The sequence below is a fragment of the Calypte anna genome, chromosome 1, assembly GCF_003957555.1.
Source record: "Calypte anna isolate BGI_N300 chromosome 1, bCalAnn1_v1.p, whole genome shotgun sequence".
NCBI classification, from domain to species: Eukaryota; Metazoa; Chordata; class Aves; order Apodiformes; family Trochilidae; genus Calypte; species Calypte anna.
The window spans coordinates 15,443,337-15,457,314 of record NC_044244.1 but is presented as its reverse complement, the minus strand read 5'-3'; the positions used below and the strand labels follow the sequence as shown (position 1 = coordinate 15,457,314).

Below are 13,978 nucleotides of genomic sequence, written 5' to 3'. Positions count from 1 at the left end.
CTAACCTGCTGTTTAGGGAGGTTTGCTGCCATGGATGGTCTGAACCAGGACAGATGGGTACAGGCTTTCCAGAAAGGAGGGGTTGTTGAGGTGGGGAAGTCTTCCTGGATGTGAGGCACTTACAGGAAAGGATGGAGCTCTGCCTGGTGCTGGACAATGAACCAGCTCAGAGCATGTGAGCTAGGTTGGTCTGGATGATCTTGAAGGTGTCTTCCAAGCAAAAATATTCTGTGATCAGAGGGGCAGCCTACATGGATGAGATTACTGTGGGTGTCTGATACAGATCAGGAAGGCAGATAATTGAAGAAGCCTCATGTCTGCAAGCCCTGCTTCTCATGGGTTAAACCACTCTGGAGGGACAACAATAAAAGGCATGAGCAGTCCATGTCTCTGAAGCTGATGTCGTGGTTTGAAGCACCATACAGTCACTAACTCCCCCTCTCCACTATGGGATAGTGTGCAGGAAATCCACCTAGAACCTTGTGGGTCAAGACAGGGACTATGAGGCTTTCACTCACCAATTATGGTCACAGGCAAGCCAGACTCAACTTGGGGAAAAAAAAATTAACTTACCATTAACCAAATCAAAACAGGGCAAAGAGAAAACACAAACCAGAGCTTAAATATGCTTTCCCCACCTCTCCCTTCTTTCTGAGCCCAAAGTACTTTGTTCTCAATATCTCACCCAGTGGCACAGTTAGGATCTCACAGGTTGTTTTCTGCTGCTCCTTCCTCCTCACGAAAATGGATTCCTCACAGTCCCCAATGTGGGGTCCCTCCCACAGGAGAAAGTCCTTCAAAAATCCCTCCAGTGCTGTCCTTCCCGCAGCACAGTTCCTCAGGAGCAAACTGTGCAGGTGGCCCATGGAGCCACAAGCTACTTTGGGCACAGTCCCCCTCACGGCTGCAGGTCCACAACATCTGCTCCATGATCTTCTACAGGCTGAAAGTTCAGAACAGTTCCAACGGGATCCTTCACAGGCAGCATCTGCTCCGTGATCCTCCCTGGGTTGCATGGGACAGGCTGCCACCTCACCACAGGATGTAGAGAAAAATCTCTGTTTAGGCACTTTCTCCCACTCCTTCCTCACCAGCTTTGGTCTCTCTGCTCTGGCATTGCTCTCCTTCTGGTGTTGTTCTCTCCTTCTGGTGTTGTTCTCTCCTTCTGGTGTTGCTTTCTCTCACCTCCCTCTCTCTGCCCATCTCTTAATCACTGTGTGTTTCCCCTGACAGAACAGCTGGTAACTTGCTGACACAGATATGGAGGAGCTGATGAGGGAGATTCGGAGCATCTCTCATAAAAAAAGAAGCTAAGAGATGTCAGACTGTTCAGCCTTCAGAAGGGAATGCTTGGTGGGGAGGATCCTATCAACACAGGTTGTGGAGTTTCCATCCTTGGGGCTGGGTACTACAGGTCATAACAGCACTGAGCAACCTGCTCTATTTTGCTCCTGCTCTGAGCAGTGGAGTTGGACCAGATCTCCAGAGGTCCTTGCCAACCTCTGTAATTCTGTGAACTTTAAAAGGAAGTGAATTTTAAAGACACAGAAATGGCTGTGCCATTTTTCATTTCCTTACAGCTGAACCTACCTCTACCAGTAAGGTACTGAACAACAAACATACCTGAGAGTACAGTGAGATGAGGTCATAATAAAAACCACACTAGTATAACACAAAACATTTGTCAAGATTTTAATTGGGACATTTACTGGAAAACTCAAATGAAGAAAACACGGAGCATTAACTCCATTGTAATTAAATCCACATTTTGAAAAGACAGAAGTTTCAGGAAAGGAAAACATGAGGGAAAAAAAAAGTTATGACCTATAGCACAATTAAACCAACACAAATCAGGAGTTGACATGATGCACGAATAATCTTTGCAGTTAACAGACAGACATCCTGAAGACAGACTTTTGCATTTAATTGATTTTGGCACTGGTGAAAAGGGATGGCTTTCTTCCTCTCTCAAACACATCTACTGTAATGCAAACACACATTTTAACAGTCTAGGTTTCTCCCATAGGGCTTCATAAATCTGTTTAACTTTGCCACACTATTAAGTAGACACTGAAGAGTGTCTTCTCCCCTGTCTACTTTCCCACTCTGGAGAAAAGAGACTACACCATTTACTTTTCTTGTAAGAAGGAATAAAAGAAACTCTTAGTATCTTCTAAGGCAACAGAAAAGGACAGAAGGCTACAGTTAATCCAAGTCTTCAGATCTGCTAAAAACATCTCTTCATGCCACAGTTTTTCCTATGAACCAAACTGGATGTAAATCTCAAAATCATTCACCCATCTGTAAAGTCTGCCTCCTGCATAGCTGAACTTTAGTGCAAATTACCTTCTAATAGAGTGCTGAAAGACAGGATTTCATTTTTTCTGACTTGCTGTAACAAAGTTTTATTATAAGCTTACAGTGACCTCTACACACACTCAATTCCTGTAACTTGGATGGGGGTATTCAGCTTTTCCTAATACCACTCCATTTTGACACATGGCATGATCCAAGATCCAATCAAGTCTGCATTAGGTTAGCTATATAATATGTAAATACATATGAATTTGCATTTTGCTGAAGACTGACAATAGATTCTCTTCTTCAGGAGACAAAACAAACAGCCTCTGTTCTCAGTAGTTAACAAAAAATGAGTCAGTTGTGTGTAAAATTTAACTATCAATATTGTTTAAGCCCTCAGATCTGTAATTCTGAATTACATAAACATCTAAAATCACAATATATTTTAAGAATCTAAAGTATTTCTTATAAAACTATTTCAAATAAAAAATAAATATCTGTTGCTCTGAGTTCATTCAAAATGCTGAACTTAAGTATCACTCATTCCCTTTCCAGTGTTCAAAGCACAACCATACATTTACTCTAAAACTGTATATGTACTTTACCTAGAAACAGGTATCTTCAAGTAAGAAAAACTATTTTACTTATGCTTAAAAGATAGATTCATGATTTCAGACATGATTTTAATACTAAAATTCTGGTATATGTAACTACTATTACTGAATGTCTTAAAGACATCCCTTGATATGTATTAACATAAGTAACACTAACCAGTCCAGTAAAATTGTACCAAACTGGCTTTAATTTTAAACCTGTTCAGTGCTAACAGTCAGGAGCTGGGACCTGATGGTCAACTGACCTCTAGAATATACAGATCAAATAAAATATGCTTGTTGTTTTTATTATTCTCAGGCAGTGAGTTCTCCAAAGTCCTCCAATAAACAAACCCACATGTTATGTTACTGGTTCTATTTTGTCAATCTCCTCCTTTTTTGGACCTTCCTCTTTGTTTTTGCCCTGCTGCATTGTATACACCGATGGGCCCATCCTCAGGATCTTCCCACTGCCCAAGCACTCATCGCCCTTGTAGAACACGGCAAACTGGAAGAGAAACAAAGAGTCTTCTCAGCAGCTGCAAGTGGCACAGTGAGCAACTGCAGGCTGTGAAACACCTGCTGGGGGGTGAGAGTATTCATTTGTATTTGTTCTGATGAAAAAAATCCTGAAAAAATCATAAAAAAACCCCAAGACAATCAATACAGGAAAAGAGCCCATGTAGGATCTGTTGGTTCTCCTGAGTGTAAACATCAGCCTGTTAGGGGAAATTCCCCTGTGAGCTGTCTTCACTGCTTAGATCACCTCTCTTAAGGGCATTTCTCCCTTACAAACAGCTCTCACACAATTTCTGTATTGATGTGTTCCACAGGCCCCAAAGTTTTGGGGAGGAAGATGGAGAGTAACGTGATGGAGAGAGCATGCAGAGAATGTTTAAGAACCACTGCTTCCCAAGGAGCTGGGAGTACCTCTGTATTACCAGTGTCTAAAGGCACCACTACACAGCACCCCTTCTCAGTACTGTTCTGAGACAATGAAATTGACTGGAAGCAGATCCTCACTAAACAAATTTTAACACTAAAACCATATTACACAGCTGATTACCACACCAATGCCTTCAAAAATCTGTTTTTTTGAAGACAACACCAGATTCCACTTCTGTATACAGAACTGATTACCAAAGATGTTTTCATGGGCTTCTAAAACTTGTAAGGCACTTTCCCAGACTATATGGAGAACAAACCATTTAAAACTAGAAACAATCTCCTTCAAAACAGTTGATAAACAATCAAAACAGAGCTAACTGCTCTCACCTGCAAATAAACTATTTTGTTCCAGATAGTAAAAACACTACTCTGTTCTTCTAGCCAGGTAGGAGAAAATACAAAAAAGGAATGACAATAACTTCTAATAACTTACCTGCCCAGGTGTGATGGCTCTTGCTGGCTTCACTAGTGTCACCCACACACTTCCATCTTGGTTTAGAGTCAGTACACAAGGCACTAGAGCAGAAAATGGCCAAACACTTACCAGTGAATCCTTATGTTCACATTAAAAAAGAAAAACCTTAATCACTCAGCTAAACAGATGTAAGTCAAGATACTACTACAGAGAATTCTACAGAAACAAAAAGGCAAGCCAAAACATCTCAACTATTTCTGCAAAACTACACTGAACACACTACCACAGCTTCACAAACTGAGTAAAACAGAAGTAAAACAAAGTTTGATTACCTAGTGCCATCTGGTGCCGGAACCTGAAATGACATTCCATCATCTTCTCTCGAACGAGCTCAGCAGGAGGTTCCTCTGCTATCCAGTGCACCCGGTTTGTCCGCAGTAAGTCTCTGTACAGAGCAGGGTGATCTGTTGAGGGTGCCTTAAAACACAGTATTTATTTAATGCTGATGTTTTTGCCAGAGAACAAATTGAGGCGAACTGAGCAAGAAAGCAAGCAAGTAAAAGCAAGCATTTACTAGCACTTAATCAGCTTCCAGATGCAAGTCTTCAATGCAAAACCAGGCTAAAGCAAGCTGAATTATTTGTCAGCCTCCTGCATCCAGTCATGTCACTTCTTTTATTCTTCTTCCACCAATCATAATTCTGCCTCCTTCAAGCTGAGTTCAGATACCTACAGCCTTCATTATTCTACCTCAACAAGATGCTGTCTCCCTCTTCTACAATTTCTCAACTGAGCACCACCCCAAGAAAGGCACTGCACAACACACAACCTTACTGCAAGGCATAAGAAAAAAACACAAAACTTCTTAGTGGTTCTGCCTGTTTCCACCTAACTCTCATTTAATTATTATTTTTTTCCTCCACACACATCAATAAGTAGAACACCTCAGTATAATCACATCAGTATCAAATAACAACTTCTTGTTTAAGCAATGTTAACAGTGCTACCAACCTGCACAACTCCCAATCATCTGAGCAGTCATTAACACACCAATTACTTGCAGCGTTATATACATTCTGCCTCAGTTTTAAAAATTATAGAATTGCATTATTGGCTACTACTTCTTTTACTAGAAAAAGAAAGTAACAGTACATAGGAAACCAGGATAATATACATCCTATATACTGTGTCCTAATAACTGCAAAAAACCTCTCATGTTTCAGAGTAGAAAATGAGAAGTCAGTACATTGGCTGAACTCTGTGCAGTATTTGCTGTTTGTTTGGAAAAGCTTATGCCAAAATCTTTTGCAATTTTCCAAGCCAGTTTGGACAAGATGTTTCAAACCTGCTGATGCTGCACCCCTTCCTTCTTGTTTCCCCCAAGAGGAAAGCCAACAATTCTGCCCAGGTTAGAATCCCATTCCATGCAGCACAAGTCAAAAAATACTTGCATTAGCCATTTGCACTGCCAGTGTTAATTAACTCACCACAAAGACATCTCCAGTGCTGACATCTTTGTCTACAACAAACCAAGCATCCTTCAGGCCTGCCAGTCTAGCCCTCTGCCCTATTGTGTAGAGGAACCAACCTAAAGAAACACAAGAATTTAATGCTGCTAACAACATCTACTTTCTGAAAATATGCTAAAGTCATTTCCCATGAATTTTAAAACTAAACAAAGAATAATGAGCCAAGCTGGCTGAGAGAAGTGTGCTAATTACAAACTTAATTGACATCTACTTACAGAGTTTTTATCTGTACCTGTTGCACAAAAGTTAAAACTAATGTTTCACTTGTGGTATTCTTTTCTTTACTTCAGCTTCCTTTTGTGGTTTTGCTACCACTCAAGTCTTACCAGTTTCCCTTACTTTTATGTATTAATAGAGCATCCTACTTTCATAAATTACTTTGGAGGATTCTGGCAGCTAGAGCTGAGGAGAGGAAGGACAGACAGAAGGGAAGGGAAAGGTAAGCTGCCCATGTTTGGTCAAGTCCTACTGTGCAATTGCTGAGGTGCAAGTAGTAACATTTTTTTTTTTTAAACTTCAGGAACTAAAAAATCAGGAATGGAAGCACAGTCATTTTTTAAAAATAAAATAAGCAGTAGTCTCGCTAATAAATTAACAATGACTTAGTGTCAACAAAATAACCCTAATAATTGTAATTTACTGTCCTGCAGCATGGAACAAACAGTCAAGTCTCATTTGTACTTCAAGAGTCTACTATTATATAATGCAAGTTTTCCAAGACTATTAGTTATCAGACTGGGAAAACCCTCTAGACTGCTTTGGAATTTCACAAAATTGTCCATCCAAATATAAGAAGTGTTAATACATTTATCTAAAAGCAGTTATTAAGGTGGGTTAGCAATTACCTTTATGTGTTCCCATCACCTTCTTATCTTCAATGGAAACAAAGTGACCTGGTTGAGGTTCTAAATACTACCAAATAAGAAGAGATTGTTTAAGTCACAAGATGGCCCAAAAAAAACCCTCACAGTGTATCCCAGGTTCAGTCACTACATTCTCTTGCAATTGGAAAGTAACTTTGCAAGAAGTAAAATCTTTGCCCAAGCAGCTGCCTCTCCCCTGATGCTGCTCTAGAGAGTAAAGTAGATGGTGCAGTCTCTATCACAGCCCCTATCCCCAGTTATGCCAGGGGACAGCAAAACTCAGCCACTTGCCCCTCCCACATCCCAACTGCTTGTCAGAGCCTGGCAGGCACAGGAGTGCAACTCCACACACTCCTTTTGCTACAGAAAGTGTCTGACTTTACTGGTGGAGGGGCAAGATATTCCCTACAGGGCACTGGCATTAGCTGCTGGGTAGGCTGGGGATGGAAAATGGAGATGGGACATTGCTGCTTAGAGTAGACCACAAGCTGCTGGAGATTTTTCAGTAAATAGTGTAATAAATTACTACTGAGAACCAGAATGGAATGTAAAGATTGCCTGACATTTAATGCTGCCTACCTCAAGAAGGAAGTTTTCAAAGTTTCTTTCACCAATGAAACAGACTCCCATGCTCTGAAAAGGAAATGTGGTATTGAAGCCATACAACAGAGAAAAAAATTTGAAATTATGTCTGTCAATAATCTGTCCAATATTTTCCACCCTCTCTGTATCCCAAACTAAGATAGGCATTATGTAAAATAAACAAAACCACAACCTCTGCTCCAACATAGGTAAACTAGTTCTTGTATCAGTGAGAGCCATAAAGACAGAAGAGAAATAACAGGAAATAAAGTACAGGTTCAATAAATAAATACACTAACCTTGGTGGCTATATTACATGTATACTAAAACCAGAAGTCTTTCAGATTAAAGTACAGAAGTAACAAAAAACTACAGAGTAATGGTACCCCTCTTGAAAAAAACTTTCAGGAAAAAACAGGCTTCCCTTTTCTTTTCAGTTACTGCCTACAGTCTTCAACCACCCATTTACAGTGGACAAACACAGGCATTAGAAGTGTTTGTAACAGCACCAGCAATACAATTGCTGCCTGCACTACATCTTTTTAGGATCAATTCAAGAAGTGTTAAGTTCTCAAGGAAACAAAAAAGGGTTTTTAAAAGAGTAACTGTGGAAAAACATTATGATTCAATTTCTATAAAGGCAGATTGAAAAACAGTAATAGTGAGGAAGCCTTTAAAAGCTGCAGAAAATAAAGAAAAAGGCTTCTCACCCACTGAGACAGAGAATGCTTCTATTGAGGCTCACAGCATCCTAACACATTCACCTTCACCTTGGTTCTTCTGAGACACAATAGTAGACAAATTATCTGTGAACTAAAATACACAACTAACCACAAACTCATAGAAATACTTTTAAGCAAGTGGACAGCTAAGAAACTGCTTCCCAACCAATCCTATTATGGTGCTCAGACACAGATGAGCTGTCACAGATTGAAGTTCAAAGAGTTCAGGAAAGTCTGCTTTAGAGAAAAATACAGACAAAAGAGTTTAAGTGTTACCATGCCTCTTTTTTCTTTAGCACATGATGAAGGCCATGTTCCACTGCTATCTTCTTCACAAAACTTTTTGTTAAATCTCCTAATGGGAAAATTGTTTTCCTCAAGGCATCCTGAGAAATCTGACTTAGGAAGAATGTCTGGTCCTTAAAGAGGTCAGCCCCTTGAAGGAGTTTCACAGCTGCAAAGAGCAGAACACAAAACATTTCAACATAACCCCCTTTATTAGTTCAATTGCCCTTAGTATTTAGTTTTAGTTTCATTATTTCTTAACACATGGTAGAGATTATATTGTTCAGATTTTTCAAAGTCTCATTGAAAATGTGTAGGTATTTTCTCACCAGTAGTAAGATCTAGAAAGATTATGGTTTTCTACAAGGCAGAATCTTAGAAATCTACTGCTGCCTCATCTATTACAGTATTTCCTGTGTCACTGGAAAGAACATCAATATGAAAAAAGGGAAAAGAGAGAATGAAGATTCAAATATCATAGAGTATACTTGTCTTCAAAAAGACACCCAGCTCTTCCCTGAAATAACACTGCTATAAATCAATTATTTGGATGATCAACAGTTATTGCCTATGTTCAAGTAAGAGAGTTTGACTTTTTTCTTTAAAAAGATGAAGTCTCCAGATTAATTAAATTAATTAAAATTAATAATTAATTAAAATGAATTCAAACTGATACAGTTTTTCAGTCATATTCTGTCCACTCTCTTTAAGAGCTCTGCTGTTGTATAAACTCTATTTAAGTGTTCCTTGACTCAAGGAAATATTAAACTACAAGATGATAGTTCAGTCACAACTGATAATACTAAATCTCAGTGACAGGGCAGGATGCCTGTTTAAAACACCACAAAATGCTACAACTGTGAATCACGGTCCTGTTGCGGCCATTTCAACTTTCCAGAAATAAAATTAAAACAAAGAAAGTAACCCCTTTTAAGTCCAGAACAAACAAATGAAAGCAAGGAAGATGAAACACAAAACTATCACCATGGCAGCTTTGCACTGTGGTACTTTTCATCTTTCTTTCCCTTTGGGCACAGCAAGCTTCACATTACACATCAGAGCCTCGTCTGGAGTTACCTTACTGCATTATGCCCCACGGCAGAGCTGCTTGGGAAATCTCTATATTGCCACCCAAACTGTGCCAAACAGGCCTACCCAGACAGCATTCATCAAGCTGGTGCTGGTATCAGTAACAGGAGAACCACTGTGGTGCCAAGATCATACTCTGATTCTGCAGAGCCACAGGCAGACTATTGAAGTGAAGAGAAAAACCTGCACTGCTGCTACCAGCACCTTTGCTGCTCTGAGAATCATTGCCTGAAAAACATCTGCACAGAACTTTCATCTGCCTGGGAAAACCAGGCTGTTACAGAACAGAGAAATAGGGAAAGTAGTTGAATTACTGAATGGGAACCCAATTTTTTTCCCAGTAAAATAATTCACAGTCCTATTACTGTATAAAATGTTACTAAATTTAAGGTTTCAAAGCCCTAATTCTAAAATTCTACTTAAGCAAAGCCTCATGATGAGTTCTATCTATACTGAATAGTCAACGAATACACTCTCCAAAATAGAAGAAATACTACAAATGAAAATTTTATCTAAGTCACGGAAATACTTGATAAAAATTTCTTTAAATACTTCTGAGGGGTATAGAAGTGAGCCCTGTCTCCTTAATCCACATTTCAGCTCCTCCAAAGTGCTGATGACTACTGAAATGCTTATTCTTACCTTGGCACCTGAATTAGAAACCTTAAAACAGGAAATTTAACACTTCACTAGTCAGGATAATTTTCAGTAATGGAAATATTCTCTTTTGTGCAATCAACCTTCTGTAAAGGCTGAAGTTTAAATCACTGTGTGGAAGGTAACAAACTTCCTGATTCTGTGATGCCAAATATAGTTTAAATTTCTCTTTCATTACTAGAATGAAATATGAAGAAACTACTTACTATTTCTAACTTCAAAACGGTTTCTGAAAAGTCTTTGTGGTCTTCTACTATATTTCTGTTGAAACACTTCCTCATCCTCTAGTGAGGTCCTAGCATAATGCCCAGTAGCAATTGCATCTGCTCCTACAAAAAAACAGCAAAAAAAATTACAAACATCCAGTAAGAAAAGTGGAAAGCAGTGAAGAAAGAAAACCTATAGAGAATCATAGAATCATAGAATTGGCTGGGTTGGAAGGGACCTCAGAGATCATCAAGTCCAACCCTTGAACCACCGCTGCAGTTACCAGACCATGGCACTGAGTGCCACATCCAGTCTCTTTTTAAATAACTCCAGGGACGGAGAATCCACTACTTCCCTGGGCAGCCCATTCCAATGCTTGATCACCCTCTCCGTAAAGAAATTCCTTCTAATATCCAACCTAGAGAAGGTGATAAATAATGTAAACTTAAAATTAAATAACATAAACTATTCATCAGCATGTCAGCTCTTGTCCTTTTCTACTTGAAAGACCACCTAGGACTACAAAACTTAATGGTCAGGTCAGTGCAAGTTGTTGAATGAAATCTGTTCCTACCTATGAGAAACCTGACCTGGTGGAAGATGTCCCTGCCCATGACAGGGGGCTTGGACTAAATGACCTTTGCAAGTCCTTCCTGAACCATTCTATGTTTCTCTCTGTAACAGCAAACTTAAAACCAACTACTTTGCAAATTCTGAAATATTGTCAGAGAGATATGTGAGTTAGGCACGCAAGTGAATTCATGTTCTTCCTCACCTTTTCAAGAGTTTGTATCTTTTAAGCATTTCCATGGCACACACTGTACTGACACACTTGAGAATGTCTTACCAAGGTTATCCATAGCATAATGGAGAAAGCAGTTGAATTTGATGTGCTTGTTACACACAATATCAGGATTAGGAGTCCTCCCCAATTCATACTCTTTTAAGAGGTCACTGTAAAATGAAGATTCAAATGTTCATAAATAAATATCAGCAATATTAACACTGCATGATAATACCTGAGAGTGAATGATGCATTTAAACACGAGAACTTGGGAGCCAGTCATATTAAGCATTTTTTATAAGAAATAAAATAACCATGAGATTTTAAATTGTAAAAAACAACAGTTGGAAGATTTTTTCCAGAGAGCACTGAGGACATGGTCAAATGGTCACTCACAATCTTGTAACTGTGTTTCACTACATTAATACTCCCTCAGGGGAGAGATGGCTGCCCACCGTGCACATCTCCTAGGAAATACTCTCAGAATTAAAGTTTATTTTTTCCAAGTGGCAGTGTGACAAAGCACACACCAGGAGTTACTGTGCCTCAGATGAATGGACAACAACTTAATTGGCAATAACAAAACCACAAGTAGTCATGGGGATGAATTTTATAGAGACTTTCTCCCATCTTTTTTTTTTTTTCTTCAAGAAATCTGAGGAGTCTCTCAAAGTTATACTGTAGCTTTACACTGCCATGCAAGTAAAGAGCTCAGCACGACTTGCTTTGAAACACTGAACTGATATTTAATGAAATTAAACCAGGACACAGGGATGCAATGGGGCACCAACAGGCCTGATCACCACACTGCTTTGCTTGCCCTCAGTCATCACTCAAGTCAAGAGGAACTGAGGCCACAGACCAGGTTTGGAAGAACACAGCAGCTCCAGCATTTGGTATTACTTTCCACCATCTGAAACAGAATCAATTGCTTCTTTCTGACTGTGCTGTAGGGTCAGGTCAATGCAAGTTGTTGAATTAAATCTGTTCCTACATATGAGCAACCTGAGCTGGTGGAAGATGTCCCTGCCCAGGACAGGGGGGTTGGACTTAATGACCTTCAGCAGTCCTAACCCTAGAACCCTAACCCCATTAAATACTTTTTTTTTCAAGTTAAATAAGGCTGGGCCATTATGTGTGAAGATGAAATGAGCCACAACAAAGCAATCAACATATACTCATAATAATTAGGGAGAAATCTATTAACTTAAATAATAACAAACAATAAAACTAACATATATATTCTGATCTTAAGTATGATTGAGAGAAAAAAATAATTCCTCTGATATTTAAGAGGCTTCCATACCCTCTCTTAGCACTAATAATACAGCAGTGAGCTGCCATGGACCATTATGTATCTATGCTTGTCACAGTAACATGGCACTACACTAAAACACTGAAAAAACATCTCTTGTAAACGTGTTTGTACCTGAACACTTCATTCCAGTATTCTTTCACGTAGGAAACTTGGTGAAAAGGAATATCAAGCTTCTGGCAAACCCGGTAAGCATCTTCACAATCTCTGTCAATGGAACAAGCTCCTTGTTCATCCAGAGGGTCCCAGTTCTTCATAAAGACGCCTGTCACCTGGTAGCCTATGGAACGACGGCAAGAATGACCGATACAGCGCGATTCTTACAGCCCAGACCCAAAACCTGTGGTTTTCATGACGTGCTTGAGTAATCGCTTCCCTGTACTCGGCAAACGCCCTCCCAGCCTTCCCAGGAGTATTTTTTTCTCCATAACTGGCACAAACCCGAGCTCCCCCGGCACGCCAAGGCAAAGATGGACACTCCGTAACTCCCGGCTCCTCTCCTCCCTTCACGGTACCGCTCAGCACCCTCCGTGAGGCGGGGCCGCTCCACCCGCCGGAGGAGGAGGGGGCGGTGTCAGCCGGGCCGGGCCGGGCCGGGCGCGGCCGGGAGGTGAGGGGCGGCCCCAGCAGCGGGGGCGGAGGGCGGTGCCGGCCCCGCCGCCTTCACCCACCTCGGCGGCGCAGCAGCAGAGCGGCCACGGCGCTGTCCACCCCGCCGGAGACGGCGCAGGCCACACGGCGCCCCGCCGCCTGCATCGCCCCCGCTTCCCGCCGCACGGACCGCCCTTCCGGTGGCTGCGGCGGTCCGGAGCCCTACGGCGCTCGGCGGGAAACGCGGCTCCGCCTCTGGGTTCCGGCGCTGAGCTGCGGCGGGGGACAGTTCCGTAGCCGCCGGCTCATAAAGGCGCGGGGCGGGGGAGGCTCTCGGTGCTTTTCCACCTTCGCTGCCGGCCCCGCACCGCTCCTGCCCCCAGGGACGCGGGGCTCGGGGCTGCAGGGCAGACCCCTGGAAAGCCAGCGGGAGCATCGGGAGAGCGCTGGGGCCAGACCCCTCCTCCCAAACACAGGGAAAAGCGGGAGCCCTCCCCCTGCCCCCGAGCAGCGGGACTCGGCCCTTTGCTGGAGAGAAGAAGGGGCAGAGGAAAGCTGTGGTCTGGGTACGGCTGCTCCGTGTTCATCATCACCTCATAACCCAGGTGGCTCCAGCTCCTGCTAGGGCACTGCAGGCTCCCCCTGCACCTCCTGCACTAACCCTGCTTCAAACATCTTCTGAGCAACTGACTTGTGCCTCTTCAAAGTCGGAATTTGGCTGAGTTGAAGACACATGAAGCTGTCAACTCAGTGTCTGCACTCCAGTGGTTAAGATAGTCCATAGAGGTGCTGAACCCCACAAATATTCAGCTGGCCAGGTGCCTGCTTCAGGATCACATACTGGGGTGCTTCAACTCACAGATGACTCCCAGTTTTTCAGAAGTTGTCGTGGTCTTGCTCTAAGCCGGGACTTAAATGTGCTGCCTGCAAAAGCAGACATCCACAGAAGGTAGCTCTCAAGGGACGTGGAATGATTGGCTCTGCTGCCAGTATTTAAGGTACAGGGCATAAACCTATTTATCTCTTCTTTAAAAATAAATATATCACTACATCTGTTTAAAAAAAAAAAAAAAAAACTCAAAAACTCCTCCCCTTGC

At 41.6% G+C, this 13,978-nt stretch overlaps 1 protein-coding gene across 1 annotated transcript; it reads right to left on the bottom strand.

The window, feature by feature from the left end:
- Positions 1-1,663: 1,663 nt before the first annotated feature.
- Positions 1,664-13,066, bottom strand: TRMU (tRNA 5-methylaminomethyl-2-thiouridylate methyltransferase). Its single transcript, XM_030469088.1, has 11 exons — positions 12,962-13,066; positions 12,405-12,570; positions 11,039-11,145; positions 10,191-10,313; positions 8,235-8,407; positions 7,229-7,282; positions 6,632-6,698; positions 5,745-5,845; positions 4,590-4,734; positions 4,276-4,358; positions 1,664-3,402 (listed from the first exon to the last, which is right to left on the bottom strand). The coding sequence occupies exons 1-11, from the start codon at positions 13,044-13,046 to the stop codon at positions 3,256-3,258; spliced, it is 1,251 nt and encodes a 416-aa protein (XP_030324948.1). The 5' UTR covers positions 13,047-13,066; the 3' UTR covers positions 1,664-3,255.
- Positions 13,067-13,978: the final 912 nt, after the last annotated feature.

Coding starts and splice junctions, on each gene's coding strand:
- TRMU (XM_030469088.1), bottom strand. CDS start 13,046: ATGCAGGCGGCGGGGCGCCGTGTGGCCTGCGCCGTCTCCGGCGGGGTG. Junction 7,283..8,234: donor ATGTGCTAAAGAAAAAAGAG/GCATGGTAACAC, acceptor TTTCCTTTTCAG/AGCATGGGAGTCTGTTTCAT. Junction 4,735..5,744: donor GCACTGGAGATGTCTTTGTG/GTGAGTTAATTA, acceptor CTGTGTTTTAAG/GCACCCTCAACAGATCACCC.